This window comes from Physella acuta, unplaced genomic scaffold (assembly GCF_028476545.2).
Source record: "Physella acuta isolate Inbredline_101_S28 unplaced genomic scaffold, ASM2847654v3 ptg000291l, whole genome shotgun sequence".
Lineage (NCBI taxonomy): Eukaryota > Metazoa > Mollusca > Gastropoda > Physidae > Physella > Physella acuta.
Genome location: NW_026731810.1, coordinates 1375421 through 1391218, shown reverse-complemented (window position 1 = coordinate 1391218; position 15798 = coordinate 1375421). Strand labels below are relative to the sequence as shown.

General features: G+C 32.5%; 1 protein-coding gene across 3 annotated transcripts; it reads right to left on the bottom strand.

Annotated features, from left to right (window-relative positions):
• Positions 1-530: 530 nt before the first annotated feature.
• Positions 531-15290, bottom strand: LOC131939746 (integrator complex subunit 3). 3 transcript variants are annotated; one of them, XM_059298230.1, is made up of 33 exons: positions 15201-15290; positions 11214-11324; positions 10672-10755; positions 10243-10326; positions 9975-10088; positions 9796-9880; positions 9628-9694; positions 9319-9460; positions 9089-9218; positions 8698-8795; positions 8505-8552; positions 8193-8336; positions 7799-7886; positions 7629-7708; positions 7236-7327; positions 6867-7069; positions 6382-6501; positions 6068-6200; positions 5768-5825; positions 5418-5521; positions 5078-5122; positions 4787-4906; positions 4463-4556; positions 4204-4263; positions 3918-3986; positions 3685-3763; positions 3402-3515; positions 3221-3269; positions 2758-2925; positions 2568-2656; positions 2404-2476; positions 1853-2009; positions 531-1343 (listed from the first exon to the last, which is right to left on the bottom strand). In XM_059298230.1, exons 2-33 carry the CDS (start codon positions 11298-11300, stop codon positions 1272-1274), a joined length of 3150 nt encoding a protein of 1049 aa, XP_059154213.1. In that variant the 5' UTR covers positions 11301-11324; positions 15201-15290; the 3' UTR covers positions 531-1271. The 3 variants fall into 3 exon arrangements, with proteins under 3 accessions (XP_059154213.1, XP_059154212.1, XP_059154214.1); XM_059298229.1 differs by lacking the exon at positions 15201-15290 and adding an exon at positions 12396-12527; XM_059298231.1 differs by lacking the exon at positions 15201-15290 and adding an exon at positions 12396-12521 and having other exon boundaries at positions 6978-7069.
• Positions 15291-15798: the final 508 nt, after the last annotated feature.

Below are 15798 nucleotides of genomic sequence, written 5' to 3'. Positions count from 1 at the left end.
ATATGGAGCAGTCTTTCTTATTTAACATAATCTTGAACAAAAATACTCTGCTCAAAAATGATTTCCTATGAGAAGATAGCTTTCAAATTTGATATCACATTATAGGACGTCATGATACAAAACAGAATTGTTAACCCACAAATAGGTGGTGAGTGGTCCCAGGGTTCAAATCTGTACCTTCCTCAGTCCACCCACCTTATCATGTTATGACTTGCATGGAGAAGGTGCTGATCATACAATACATAAAAGGCTCCATTTAACTTCCTGTAAATTGTTTGGTTTTCTTCTTCATTCTTAATTTTAATGGACAGGATTTCCTCAAGCACAATTAAGTATTTCATGTCAACGTGTTGTTCGCCATATAGGACATTGGCTCAAATTTCAGTCTGCTTTCCTTTTTGGATTTGTTTCCATTGCCTTTTTCCAAACTACAAGTCAGCAGTTGTCTGATTTTGGAGTTTTATCTCTAGATGGGTTGCTATCACTATGAGGTGAAAATGTTTTGAAAAGAACCACAGAGACAACTGAAAACTTATGTTATATTTTTAATTCAGCAAATAATTTTTTACAAAGTATTAAATCTCTCCCTAAACTAATAAATAAATGGTTATAAAAATGCTAATTATTCCATTAAAGTTTCTATAAAGACTTTTGATGTGATCCAATTTAAGACTTTTAGACCTAATATTCCTTATGATCTAAAATATTAATTTTCAGGCTAAAGTGAAGATAACGGAAATTTTTAAAGAAAAACCCCTTGTTACACTACTGCTTCTATGTGAAGTTAAAATTTGGTTTTTTTACCAACCGTAAAAATGTTCCATTATTTTAAATAAATATATAAATAACTAACTTCAGTGGCATATATTAAAAATGGTGCCTTTGATTTGATCCATCAATTCCAGAACTTAGCCATTAACCAATCACACAAGGGAGAGAACACTGCTGAATGGTTGCTAACCATTGAATTACCAGTGCCACAAAGGGGGTAAGAGTTGCCATTTTAAGACTGTTTCAACACAATCAAACATTTCCTTTCAAAACTAAGTTCCTTATTAAAAAGGACATATTTGTTGATATTTCATGAATCATGACATAAAAAGGTATACATAGCAATGTAATAAGTCTGTCATCACATGTGAAAGTGAGAGGGCTAAAATCAGTAAAAACCATGTACATGTGAACAATGAGTGAATGGATAAAAAAACAAACATAAAAGCAATGATAATGGTCAATGTGTCTGGTGAACTCTGTACATTCCTGAAGATACATCAGTCGCTGTCGTCCTCTACTACATTCGGAGAAATCTTTTTCCGTTTTTTGGTCTGAGGTTTTATCTCATCCTGTAAGTAATCATCAATCAATTTAGCAATAAATTTAAGAACCAATGAATTCATAAAAAAAAATTAAACACAGAAATGATTCATTAGTTTAAAAAGAATACATGTTTTATGCAGTCATTTCAAGTGTGCTAAAGTAGATACAAGATCAAAAAATATAAATATCTGCATTTAAGTTGATTAATATTTGTTTTTAAATGACAATTGAAAATTTTAATGTGTCGTTCATATTACTGTGGGGTGGAGTGCTCTAGTAGTAGAGCACTGGACTGCAAACCCTAAAGCCTCTAGTTTGAATCAGTTAAATGTCCCAGAGTCCACCCAGCTGTGATGGGTACCTAACTCACTTAAGCGAAAGTAAAGGCGGTTGGAACAATTTAATCCTTCATATGCCGAGGTCACAGAAACTGGTGTACTGGAACTTTACTTTTTTTATTTCATATTATAAATTATTGAAAATGAACAAAAATGAATAAAAGAATTAATTCAAATATTTCCAATTGAAATCTTACATCTGAAGAGTCACTCCCACTGTCACTTTCAGCTGATTTTTTGCTCTTTGAATATTTAGGGCTTAAACCACTAGCATTTGAAGCTTTTCTGCCTCGCAAAACCCTAACAGTCTTTATGTCATCTATGTCTTCTGCTAGAGCTAGCAAATCACTGTACCTGGAAAAAACATTATTTAGTATGTTTTAATTCTAGGTATCTAAAACACATTCTCATAAGGTCTATTGTATCATCCATTGTAACTGCAACTAAAATGTTTTTAACAAATAATTTATTTAAAAATATTGGCATTTATATTCAATGCTACTGAGTGCGTTCACTGGAGCCCACATTTAAAAACAATTGTACTTGTAAAAGTTAATGAACAAAAAATGAATGTTATCAATACTAATCTTGGGCATGCCAGTGATTTTGTTTTCTGGTGAAAAAGAAAGTAGGGAGTGTGACCAAACATATTTAGACCGCCCCCCAGGCAGAACCCTAATGGGACACATTTGGTAGCATCTGATGGGAATCAGTTTTAAAAAATGTCAGGTAATAAAAAAAAATTTACTTTGTTTTCTGAGCTTCACTTGCAGTTATCTGTACTTGTTGGAGTGCATGTTGGACATTTTCATGGTTTAAAACTGAAATAAACAAAACCAAAAAATTAAATCCTTACAAAAAGAGTAATTTAAAAAAATAGCTTGTTGTATGCTTATGTTTTACTTTACTCACATGAGATATTACGGCACACTTGTCGCATATGATCAAGGTGGGCTAAAATCTGATCAACTGTAGGATGATCCTTTTTGGTGCTCCCAGTTCTGGAATATTTTTTTTAGTGTATAACAGCCACATTTTTATTTAATAAATTAATAAATTTTAGTGGATTATTACAAAACTTGTGAACAAAACAAAATCTAACCTCTGTCTTTTCTTTGGAGTGCCATTTAGCTTAGTGAGTTGGTGGTTTATGAGCTCTGCTAATCTGTCCTCATGCTCCTGAGCCCAATATTTGAGTATGGACACAGTGAAGAAGTCTGTTTTCTTACACTCTCTGGATAAAACTGGCCTTAAGATGTCCCAGCTAGGGCTAGAAGAGATAGCAAGAGATGTTCATTTGAAGGCCAACGATGTGTCTTAGCAGTGCAACAAAATCTAACTGGACAAGATTTCCAAGGTCCATCTCTATAAGTGCTGCCTTTCCACCCTCCCCCTCAACAAGGCTAGCATAATATTATTTCTCAACACTCAAGAAAATAAAATAAATCAACATACTTTTGAAGGTAAAGTTTTGAAAAAATGTTAACAGAAAGAATAAATAAAATTTTTACCTCTACAACCTAGCATACATAGAATAAATTAACAGTAGCTAATATGTTATTTACCTGACTTGCTTTAATAGAACCATCAGACTGGTCAAGGCTTCAGCATTGGCTACATCATAAATATAATTAAAACAAAATTGTTCAATAGTGTTTTTTTTTAAATATATAGTTGTCACTATTTACACCAACAAAATGTGTAATTAAAAAATGTATTGAAGTAACTTTATAAAATTAAACTTACAACTGAACTCCAACTTGGGAAGAATAGGAAGTATGTGTTCGACAGGGATGTTGTGTGCCATGACTAGTTGCCACAAAAAGTACTGCTCTATTGTTTCCCAATCTAAGCTTGCATCTAAAATACAAGTATTTTTAGAAAAATATTGCTAACTACTTTAAAAGAATATAAATACTAAAACTCTAGTGATTTAGTTAATTAAGAAAAAAATTATGTTTTGCGAAGGGAAGAAAGATATACAAATAAAAAACTAGGAGATAATCAAATTAGCAAATGATGTTCTTACTGAGAATGGACAGAAAAGTTTCCCTGCTTTTAAACATCAAGAGATGGCCTTGTAATATTTGACAAATCAGATCCTGGAGCTGAAAATAAATATGGTGTAAAAAAAAAAAAAGCTCAAAGGAGTAAATCAATTCCCTATTTTATTTTTTGTTATATCCTTAAGTAAATTTGAATTCTTTTATATGAATAAAATTCCAGCTGTAATTGCGCGGAAATTAACGAAAATTTGTTTACCTGTGAGCCATCTATACTTGAAACAATCAGATTCAAAATTGTTGCATTCCCCACGGCAATGTTGGGAAACTAGAGATAGATAAACATTTCATCAACACAAGATTACACTAGACATTAAAAAATAACAAGTTGGTGAACAAAATCAACATTCAATAATAAAATAAGTAATCTTTAAAAGAAATCTAGAATGCATAAATGGTTTATAAGAAAAATAAATGCATTCAATACATAATAAGATTCGATTTATTTAGAAAAATTTAACTGTATGTTAATTCAGGCAACTTACATGTGTATAAATATCTGGAATTAGATATGTAAATAATCTGACATCATCGGTTTGACATAGCTGAAACAAGTAACAAAATAGTTTGTTAGCTAACTGAAGCAAGCTGTACATTAAGAAAAATGATTCAATAATAGATAGATGAGCACAGCATTTAAGAACTTATTAAAATATTTCAACATGAACTTCAAAAATTACACTAAGTAAGGATATAAAACTGACTGAGTTGTTAAGCTGTAGAAAAAGCTGCCACATTACATACCTCCAAATCAGTAACTAAACATGATTTTAAATCTTTGTTGTCCATGTTTTGACAAAAATCCTTATACAGAGACAACTTGTCGTCACTGCCTTTGCTAAAAAAAAGTTTGTAAATTATGTTAATGAAATCCTTACAACACTAGAACACTTTTAAATTTAAGACAGATGTGAAATAAAGAGTAAAATCTATTACAGATTAAATCTACTGTATACTCAAGTTATTTAATGGAATATCTACTACAGAATCTTTAAAATCTTTAAAAAAACAAAAAACAAGCAAGTTATTTTGAAGTCATTACAAAATACTGAAACTCAATGAACATACCTGACTTTAAGAAAATATAACAACATGTAGCCAATACGAGGTTGCTTGAGATACATTTCTCCTAACAGAAGGAAAACAGGCTGACGTCTTGGGTCATCCTCTGACATTTGACTTAGAAATCTATACAATAAAAGAAAAAAAACCTTTTGAATTTCAACTAGGATTTGCAAACTTAAAGTACAAAAGAAAGCTTGGTAACCGCATTTCTAATGTTTCCAATACTAATATAGTAATATGGTATCATTTCAAGCATTTTATAAAATTAAAAAGAATACTAAAAAATGCTCTTACCTGAATATAACAAACAAAGGGGAGCCTATCGAATCTTCTATTGACCTGTTAAAGAAAAATATTGAAAAAATTGCATTCAATTTTAAATGTCTAAAGTTTTATTAACAGATCTGATCACCCAATATGCTATGGTCATAACAACATGGAAACAGTACCAGTGCTGGCTTGACTGAAATGGCACTTAACTGTTTATAGTTTCAATGGATTTTATAATGTCCTATCAGGAGGAATCACAATAGAGATTTAGTTATTTTAGTATTTCCCTCTTCTCCCTTAGCTGATTAGATTAAGTCTCTACCTAAATGACAACAATACTTGTGCTTTATTTCTATACACTTACTCTTCATCTATTTCTTGAGGAAATAATTTCTTGTGGAACTGTGGACTTAGAATTTGACACAAACAAGTTGCCAGTACTGATGCTTGATCCTGATCAAAATCATCCTAGAAATATTTAAATTAAAATATATTTCAGAATATAGAAATCAAATTAATTTTACAGATCTAATTCAAAATAGAAACATTCAAATAAGATTACACTGCAAGATATTAAAATAAGTAAAACAAAGGAAACAAGTAATCTTAAACTTAACAAAAATATCTTTTTATTCTTGCTTTTTGATTGAAAACAGTTGTTCCTTAGAAAAAAAATTAACTTTAAAAAAGTATTTTCTTAATGTATTAACTTACCTCTTGAATGACAACTTGCATTAATTTGTCAGTCAAATCACACTGCATTTCTTGATTTCTTTTAAAGATAAGTTGAAGTTTCAAATTTGAATACAAATTTACATTGTGAAGCATTGCTAAAAATAATTTTTTTAAAAACAATGTGTACTGTAAATGCTACTTAATAAAAACCCTTCAATGAATTATCTTTTTCCTGCCACCATTTTGTTACAATGTATATTATTAATCCTAATTATAAATAAAAAATTCAAACAGTTTAGCACCAGCTAAATTCAATGATAGTTTTTTAGTTTAACTAACCTCTCTCCTTGCAACTCAACAGTCAGGTCATGAATCTGGCCGCTAAGCTGGTTCATGAACTCAGTTATGTCAAGGGGAACGTAAGCTGATGACTCTTTTATAGGGCGGAAGCCCACATCATCTTTTAATTTACCTGTCAAATAGACATAAAATTATTTTATTATAGTATACTGTAGTTTTACTGAGTATAACTCTAGCAATATATTTTGTAAACCATTGTAGATTCCTTGAGAAATACTAGTTGTATAGTAACTCTCACCTGAGATAATAAATCTAATCCTCTAGTAAATAAATCCTCTAATTTACTGACTTACCCAAAGGCACATTATCTTCCTCATCATCACTAAAACAAGCATCAGATAAATTGTTCTCTCCTGTGTGGTTGTTGGCTGTGTCCATGTCTAATTCATCCTTGGGGGATAACTCCTCTTTCACTGAATTAATAGTTACCACATTTTAATTGCTTTATCTTTTTATCATTTACATCAATTAAAAAATTTATTAATGCCAACAAACACATTTGGCTAAATAAAAAATGTAATAACTTTTATAATTCATTAATTCTGAAAAATTCTTTTAAACTAAAAGTTTTTAAATGCATTAGTTGAATGAAAGTAAAATGTTTGTTAAAATAAAATACAAACAAAATTATTAAGTGAACAAACATAACTTTTAACTCAACTTTTTAAACTCAAACCAAAATGTTAATAGTAAATCAACTTCAAGTTTTTCATGCACAAGGGATACCTGCCCCAAAACTTTTCAATAAAACGTTTTCAACTTTGCATATTAGTGATACCTTTTCTATTCCAACTTTCATCTTCATTCTCCTTTTCCTCCCTATCTGACATGTTATTTATTTCACAATGAGTCTGTGATAGTTTGGGGGTAATCTTAGAATGAGTACTACCTTCTTGACTACAAAATTCTGTGAAATGTTCTCGCAACAGGTTTCTCAGCTCCTTGTCCAGCTTGGGATTGTCAAACAGGGGAGAAAGGGATCTGCAAATAGATTCTCATAAAACTAAAGTTTGTGCATTCTTATTAACAAAACATTATATGTAATTATCAACTTGATATGCAACAATAAAATATTTCATTTTAACAATATTTTATATCTCAGATGTCAACTACATCAAGATGTAAAAAAATGGTTGTGTAAACTTACGGTAGAACTCTTTTCTCTAAGATAGTTCGCAATGCTGTAAATATGCTGTTTCTTATCTGTGGTGTGTGTGAAGGGCTAAAATTGTTCATTATCTGTCAAAAAACAAATTTAGTTTATTTGTTGAAATGTTAAATCAGTTAAAAACTAAAACAGACTAAAATTAAAACATGGATTAGTTTTTAAAATAAATTAATTAGTATAAAATTATCTTTACAGTGTTATATTTTAAGCTGTAAAAAAATCATCCAAAAGCAGAACAAAATTAACCTTAAAAAACAATAAGAAATATTATAATCTTAACAACTATAACAATATTATAATATTTTAAATTGTGACAAAAGATTAACCAAAAGCAGAACTAACTAAAGCTTATGAACAGACAGTCACACCTACCCGGCACATAAAGTCTAGTAGTGTGGCTGTGATTGCTGGGTGTGGCCTCATGGAGTGAAACATTACCAAAACAGCTGGTTCTAGAGGAAAAAAGATAAAACTATTTAAATATGAATCATCAACACTATAAAAAGATAAAACTGGCTAGAAATCTATAGATAATACATTACCTATGTTCATAATACTGTCCCTCTCTGGATCAAAGAAAAGCCAGTCATAAAAAAGTGCTAATTTTGCATCAGAAGCTGCAACATTTGACTTGAAAAAGAAAAAAAATATATATACAAACACACATTCTATTCAGAACAAGTAGTATTTTCAAGAACAATTATACTTTAAAATTACAACATTTAATAGACACCAGGATTGAAATGAACACTAAGCATAAAACACAAATTCACATCACCAGTATTGATAATAATTATGATCCAACCCCAAATAAAAGCCTTATCCAAAGGGTAAATGTTCTTTATTGCAGTTATGTTGAATACGTGTGATATTGTGAGTGTAACGAACTTACAAGAACCTTAAGTCTTAACTTATCTAAGCTCTACATGAACTTACAGTGCAAGTTGTGAGCAGCCAGCCAATGACAGCCCAACGAGGTATGATATCTGAACACAACAGCTCATTGGATGGGTGAAAAACTGCACAGATGTATCTTATCAGATCACAACGTAATGATTGGCTCTCAGGCGTTGACAGGTACTACAAGATAAGATGAATCAGTTTCAATAATATTTAATATCATGGCATACAATGTATATCTAGTAATAGTTTATCACTGCTCTCACTGATAAATTATATAAACTCCTAAAAATGCTAGTTGTTAATTTAAAAACTTGCAAGTTCTATTTACAGTACAAAAATAATCACCTGTCTCTGAAACCAATCTTGGTAACGTTTTTGTGTTCCAAATCTCACCTGAAATAATTAAATATTTAGCAATGTACACTGTATTTATTGAATTCAATATAAATCGTTGCTACACAAATCATTTAAAATATCTCCCATGTTTAAAAAAAATTATTTGCTTTAAAGATGTTTTACTAGATTTCAATTTACAGACCTTGGTAATGAGGAAAATGAGTTTGTTCTCCATGTCAGGGGTTAACCTTCCAACCAAAAATTTCCTTGAAGTTCTTATTTGCAGTAACTGAGCAACACCTGTATTATTTTGTGAAATATTTATAAAAAATAATTCAATTTTGGCACATAATTAAATGTATGAGCTAATAGTAAATACCCACATAAAAATTTTTATAATTTGATTTTTTTTTACATTTTTTAAGAAACAAAGATAGAACCTACAGAACATATTTAAACATACTTGCATTTTGTCTATTTGAAAACATCTATGTGAAAAGCTAAATAAGATGTGTTCTAAACAAGTTATTCTTTATTTACTGTAATTATTCTGCCTTTACTGTAAAGAGATTATGATATAAAATAATTCTTACCGGTAAAAGTTGGGGACAATGAGGTTGGATTTAATACTATGTCCTTCCACAATAATTCAAACTCTGGAATCCTGGCAACGTTTTGTAATAACCTAACAAGATCTCTTCCTATCTGCATACATTCTTGCCACTGATGAAATAATGATTACGCAGTTTCCAGTTAACATAGACTTAGAAAAATTTTGTATGATTAAATTATGAAAAAAGCTATTAGATGAATACAAACTTACATGTGTTCTTAAAAGATTGACACACAATTCCACTTCTTTTTGACGTAGTGCGCCTAAAACTGGTGCACCATGATCAACAATAATCCTTAAATATGTGTAGACCACTGTAGCCATCAAAGATATGTTTTTGGCAAGGAATGGTCTGAAACACAAACCACAATGATCAAAATGACAATAACATGTAAGACTACTTGAGCATACTTGAATACATAATTCTTTCAAAGAAGCAGTTTAAAAAAGTAAAACAAAAACTTTATGAAAAACAGTTACATTTGCTAATTTACTTCGAGATAATAAAGATATATTTACTTGTTGTCTAGAAAGAGATCCAACATATTCTCAGCCAACCAAATATTTCTTTGAGATATGTCCCCTCCTGGTTTATTAAATGAAATAAAAGTTAAAAACAACATATTTCTTAACGAAACAATGAATATCCAAGCTTTAACATACAATATTAATCTGATTTGAACTTACCAACAACCTGTCTAATAATGCCAATGCAAACACTGTCTGCACCTTGTGCATTCATCTTAACAAGCTCCCGACACAACCAGAGCATCTAAGCAACAAAAAAGTGTAAGAGTAAGTCTAAAATAAAACTTAAAAGCATTTAAATATTACAATTATGAAAAGACTAAAACAATTTTTTTTACCTGAGTTTTTGTTGAATCAAGCAGTTTAAGCCATTTTTCATAAACAATTTGATTTATTTTTGTAAGGAGACATGTGAGTCCATCTCTGGCCACTAAGGTAAGTTCTCGAAAACTCTAAAATTAAAGAGATCACAATACACTTTTAATATCCTCTAAGGCAAATGCGATTTTAAGTAAACAAATAAAGATACTTATTTTTAACTTTAAAATTTTTAGAACCCTATAGAATTCAATAGAATCAAATTTGGTAATTAAAAACCACAATTACTTTAATCTGCATCTTTGGGTCAGCAAGGATGCTATACAGCAATCCCATTTGTACCTCATCATGCTGTTGGTTTCCCTTGGCAACCTGTAAAAGAAATTGTTTTTCTGAGTAATCATCAATATATACAGAAAGGGTAAGCTAATATTACAGCTGTATAATAAACATGGTAACTTTATGAATGTATGTTAATATAAAGGAAAAAAATAATTTAGGGACTGAAATGTAGATATTAGGTAAATAACTATAACATTAAAACCCTAAAATGTGATGGCAGAATATGTAAGAGTAAATTGTTCTGTCTAGGGTATCTTTTTAAACTGATATAATTGTGGAGTTTTTTTTTTTTTAAACCCAGTATTTCCCATACAGGATTAAGTAAGTCATTTCCCATACAAAAGGAAAACAAAAGGAATTACTAATAATACTTACATAACCATTCAGAGCATCATTAATTTCTCTCTCTGAACCATTACCAGACAGACTCAAGATTATATTGTAGCATCTCTCCAGCTTCTGTAAAGTTGAATTTTCTTTACTTTAAAATTGGACATATATAAACATATTAAACACAACTAAGTTTAGTATTGATCAACTTTGAAAAAAGAAGTAAACAAGCGTTAAATTTTTTTAATCCAGCAGCAACATAAAGAAACCATGTGTGCTATGCTGATTTAGCAAACTTTATAAAATGAGAATGACTTTGAGGGACATTTTCAAAACGTGACCTTATTTCAAGTATTACACCAACTATTAGTTATTTTCAATGAGAAGTAACAACAAAGATAATTTTAAAGTTTAAAAACAACAAGAACAAGTATAAGTAGTTAAACCTATAAAAGTAAAAGATCTGATCTTTAAAAGGCACTATAACAATTGATGAATAGAACAAAAAAAATAATAATTGAATTAAAAAAAAAATTCTAGATGTATTTTATTTGTTAAATTGTAACAGAAATGTAGCAGTTATTTACTTCATCAAGCTCATCTTTCACATCAATTGGACTTAGCACAAGCAGTCGAGAAGTTGATTTTTCTTTTCCTCCTGAACTCTCCATCATAACATTTTATTAAAAACTGATCATCTGTAGGAATAAATAATTCAAAATTGTATAAAAGAAAAACATCCAAAAGCTGTGTAAATTCTAAAAATGACATCTGGATATTAATAAAGTTCAAATCAGTAGAATGTCCTTGAGTCCACCCAGCTCTGATGGGTAACTCACCGTAAGCCACAAGGAGAGTAAAGGGTGCTAGTCATAGTGCTGACAACACTAACCCTTCATATACTTTGGTCAGAGTAACAGGTGAACTCTACTTCATTTGCCCCATGGACCATCAAGTTCAAAAAGGGAACTTTAATATACTTAATAATTGACTACACACATCTGTCATTTCATTTTTCATTCCACAACTAGTTACTAGAGGGTAAATAACTTGATCTAGTGTTTATAACTACTAGGGCCTAAACAGTACCAGTTAGTCTAATTACTTTACTTAGATCTAGATTTAGTATCAACTTTACCACAGACTACAGTCAGCAACTGCACTACTACACTTGACTTCTTTGTGTTGTCTGTACTCAGTACTGTTAGTGTTAATCTGCTTAATCGTTAGTTCGTAAGTTAGGTCACAGATCTTGATCTATTATACTAGATCTAGAATTCTAGATCTATTTCCTCTATTTATATAGATCTAGATCTATAGGGCTTCATCTTTTCAACTCTTAACTTAAACTAAACTTTAAAAAGTAGTCCTACTGTTGAACATTTTTTTTTAGGCTTACACTGGCTTACAGTAGGCCCTAACAATTCTAAATCTTAGTTAATTCTTTCTAGTCTATCTGCTAATGGCTAATATTTATTTGTATTAAAAAAGAGCCACTTAAGTTTTTAAGTTGATAAAACATATGTAGATCTATATCTAGGATCTCTAGAAGCTAGATCTAGAAATCTAAGTATTAATAATTTAAATTCTAAATCAAACTAAAATCTAAAGTGTCAATATTTGTTATTTGTTTTGTAGCTTTCCACCGTAAACTGATTTTGACTTTGCACAAAAATCGAATCTGAACATGGAACAATAACTTTCAATAATATTCTAATATCTAATCCTCTAGCAATAAGACTACTAAACAGTCAATATCCCTAACTTACAAAGTATCAAATGCTTTCGTTCAATAATTCACATAACGAGCATATTAGCTGAAATTAAAACCAAATGATTTCATATCCACCATCTCTAGTTGCATACATGGTTCTTTTATTCATCGGATTGGGAGATCCGGGCCGATTTTCTAAAAATTTGAACTATAGTAAAGAAAACAAATTACGGTTATTAAACTGATATTTGAAATAAAATTACACTTTATTTTAGGCCTCCAATCCTGAGCTATGAGTTTATAATTTTATAATACATGTGCGTCCATTTTAAAACAAAGTTCAAATAGAGGCGTGCCAAAGGAATATATTTTTAAATTGCCACTCATATCGCCTATGTCTGCATAGTTCCTACGTGTTTATTTACTTTCTGCCAGTGTTCTTCCTTTTCTCACTATATCTGTCAGTCTACCTTTCTAACCGTCTGTCTATCTGCTTGGTCCCTGTTAATATATGACTGGCTTTTTTTTTGTCTGCCAGTCTGTATCTCTGTCTCTTTTGTGTGTGTATCAGTTGCCGGTCTTTCTCTGTCCGTTTGTCTGCTCGAGTGTCCGTCTCTGTCGGTCAGTCTGCGTTCTGTCTGTCTACTCATCTATCCCGAAAACATGGCAAAGTTGGCTGGATAAAACTCATAGGCCTAATAAAATAAAATTGACAGTGAATGATGTATTATCCCCATTTGGGTAATATCTTACCCCAATGTAAACATTCAACAAAAAATAATTATAAACTAATGCATCTGCTGAACGTTGTTAAATAGGCCCTACTTTAAAATTGGTCGGCGTTACTCCCTCTTCTGCGTGAGATGCCGCTATACTACAAGCACGAGATATCAGCGTGCGACGTCATCTACTCCTACTCCTGGCTATCAGATTTATAATGTTGGGTTTGATCAGGGCTCTAATTATTATGGTTCGGTATAGTCATCGACTGTAGTATCCGCTTGTATACTTAGTGTAGGGCGCTTTTGAAACGAATATCCTATATTGTTCTAATGGAGAGAACGGGGTGCTCCGGTCATACGACCGCAGTATGACCGTTGATTTAAGCAGTTCCCTTGACCCATTGTGCGGGACATTAAATCAGCGGACACCTGTTGCTGAAACACAGGGGCAGAGGCGTAGCGATGGGGGGGGGGGGGCAGGGGGTACATATGTCCCCGGGCGCCGACCTTATGGGGCGCCAAAATGGGTTGTAAAAAAAAAATAAAGAATCATTTTAGCTGCATTTTTCATTATAAATAGTTTGAGGGGGGGGGGGGGGTGCAAATCAAAAGTTTGAGGGGGGGGGGGAGGGGGTGCAAATCGAATTGAAAATTTGCTCCCGAGGGGGGGGGGGCGCCAAATTGAAAGTTTGTCCCCGGGCGCCGGGAAGGGTAGCTACGGCTCTGCACAGGGGCACCGCCCCTCCGATACTAAAAATGTTATGGTAGAAACCTCGCAAGGGTGGAGATCTACTCGGCACCTTCCCAAAGTTTTATGGCGACCACATGATTAGGTGTAATTAAGCTTACACGATAAACAAGCACACGAACAATACTTTTATTTATATAAATGTAATCCAAGAATATAATTTAGGTGAGGTAGGCCAACATTTTGAAAGAAAATAATTTGTAAATATAAAACTTTATTTTAATTTTATACTTATTTTTTATATTGCAATACAATTTTAATTAATTATATACATTGAAGTTGAAGTCTCTAAAAAGATTTCCATTATATCCGTTTGAAACACAAAGGTAAAGAAACTTTATAAGAGAGGTAAGTAGTCTGGCTTTATTTGTTTTAGTATTTACATGGGTAGTTTCCCTTAGACTATAACTGACGTTTTCTTTATTGTCTGCAGCTATTAAATAACTCATCCTGGTAAAAAGGTGAATTTATGTGAAAGATGAAAATCTGGACTTCTTTCGGGAACCAATCCAGAGGCGTAGCGGGGGGGGGGGGGGGACTATGTCCCCGGGCGCCGACCTTAGGGGGCGCCAAAGTGGGTTGGAAAAATAAGTTGAAAGCTTGAGGGGGGTGCAAATCGAAAGCTTGAGGGGGGTGCTAATCGAAAGCTTGAGGGGGGGTGGGGTGCAAATTGAAAGTTTGTCCCAGGGCGCCGGGAAGAGTCGCTATGCCTCTGAACCAACCACAACATGAAACAACGTCGTAGCTTGTTCTGTAGACTTTATATGTTAATAGGGACTGATTAGAGCTAGGGTAAATATTATCAGGTATGCTATAGCATCCTAATGGACTCTCAAATGCCAGACTTTTCCCGCTCTTAGAAGCTGGCATTTAGGGTAAAACCATTTTGATTGAGGAAACAACAGGGTTGCATTATGTGTGCTAAGCACTCAATAAATATGTAGGCCTACTAGTGAAATAACCATACCCACAGCTCCGTATATCTCATCTTTTCTCGTTCGTGCCCTAGACATGGGGCTGATGACGTTCTTATGTTTCAACGAGCATTTCCAACCATTAACCTAACCTTACCTCAAGGTAACTCAACTTTCATAAACACAATCTTAAAAAAAATCACAGCGCCTACTCCGTGATCGCAAGAGAGGTCCTCCATTATTCCCTTGAGATGTTACTCGTTTTTGGACGATTTCTAACCCCCCCCCTCCCCCCACACACACATCGCCACAAAGAGTATGAACAACCTTCTGGGGCTTCCCAATGTCACGCTTCAGTCTACCACAGCCATTTCTTTTTTAAAATATTAATAACTGATTACTGGGCTGATCACACCCCCCCCCCCACCCACCCCAACGCTCGCAATCCAAGAACCTATCAAAGTACTAGAGTCTACCTTTAGCCTTGGATTGTCTTGAAATTCCGTCTTAGCTCTTGTTTCACGCAGTAAATGAAGCTTTGTATATCTCTATGGTTATTGTAAACAGGATGTGTCGTAATCAGTTGTCTCGGTGTTGTTCATGTGCGGTTCAAAAAATAGAATTTATTACAAGTTAAAGAAATAAATAAACAAAACTCATTTTGACCTTAGGGATTAGCCAGAGGAGAACACTTAGAAATCAGGAAAAGAAATGCAAACTATTTACATTTCGTAATCTTACGTTTAGGACTACAGTGAAGTACCCTTTAGACCCTGGCTGTCAATGGTGCAGATGAAGTAGAGTGACCTCGGTATATGAAGTGGTCAACTCTATATAAATCTGGGTATACTCAGGGACGTTCTACGGATTCGAACCCGGGATTCAAACTAGAGACTTTCGGGTTAGCCAAGCGTATCTTAAATATGATTCAATAGGTACTCATTGAATCAAAGGAGGCGAAAAGTGAATATAAATAAAAAGTAATATAAAATATACTATCTCTTACATTATTTTTGTTACAATATCAATAGTATCGCTGTCCGACCAGAGTCTCTTCCAGGCATAACTTTGGAG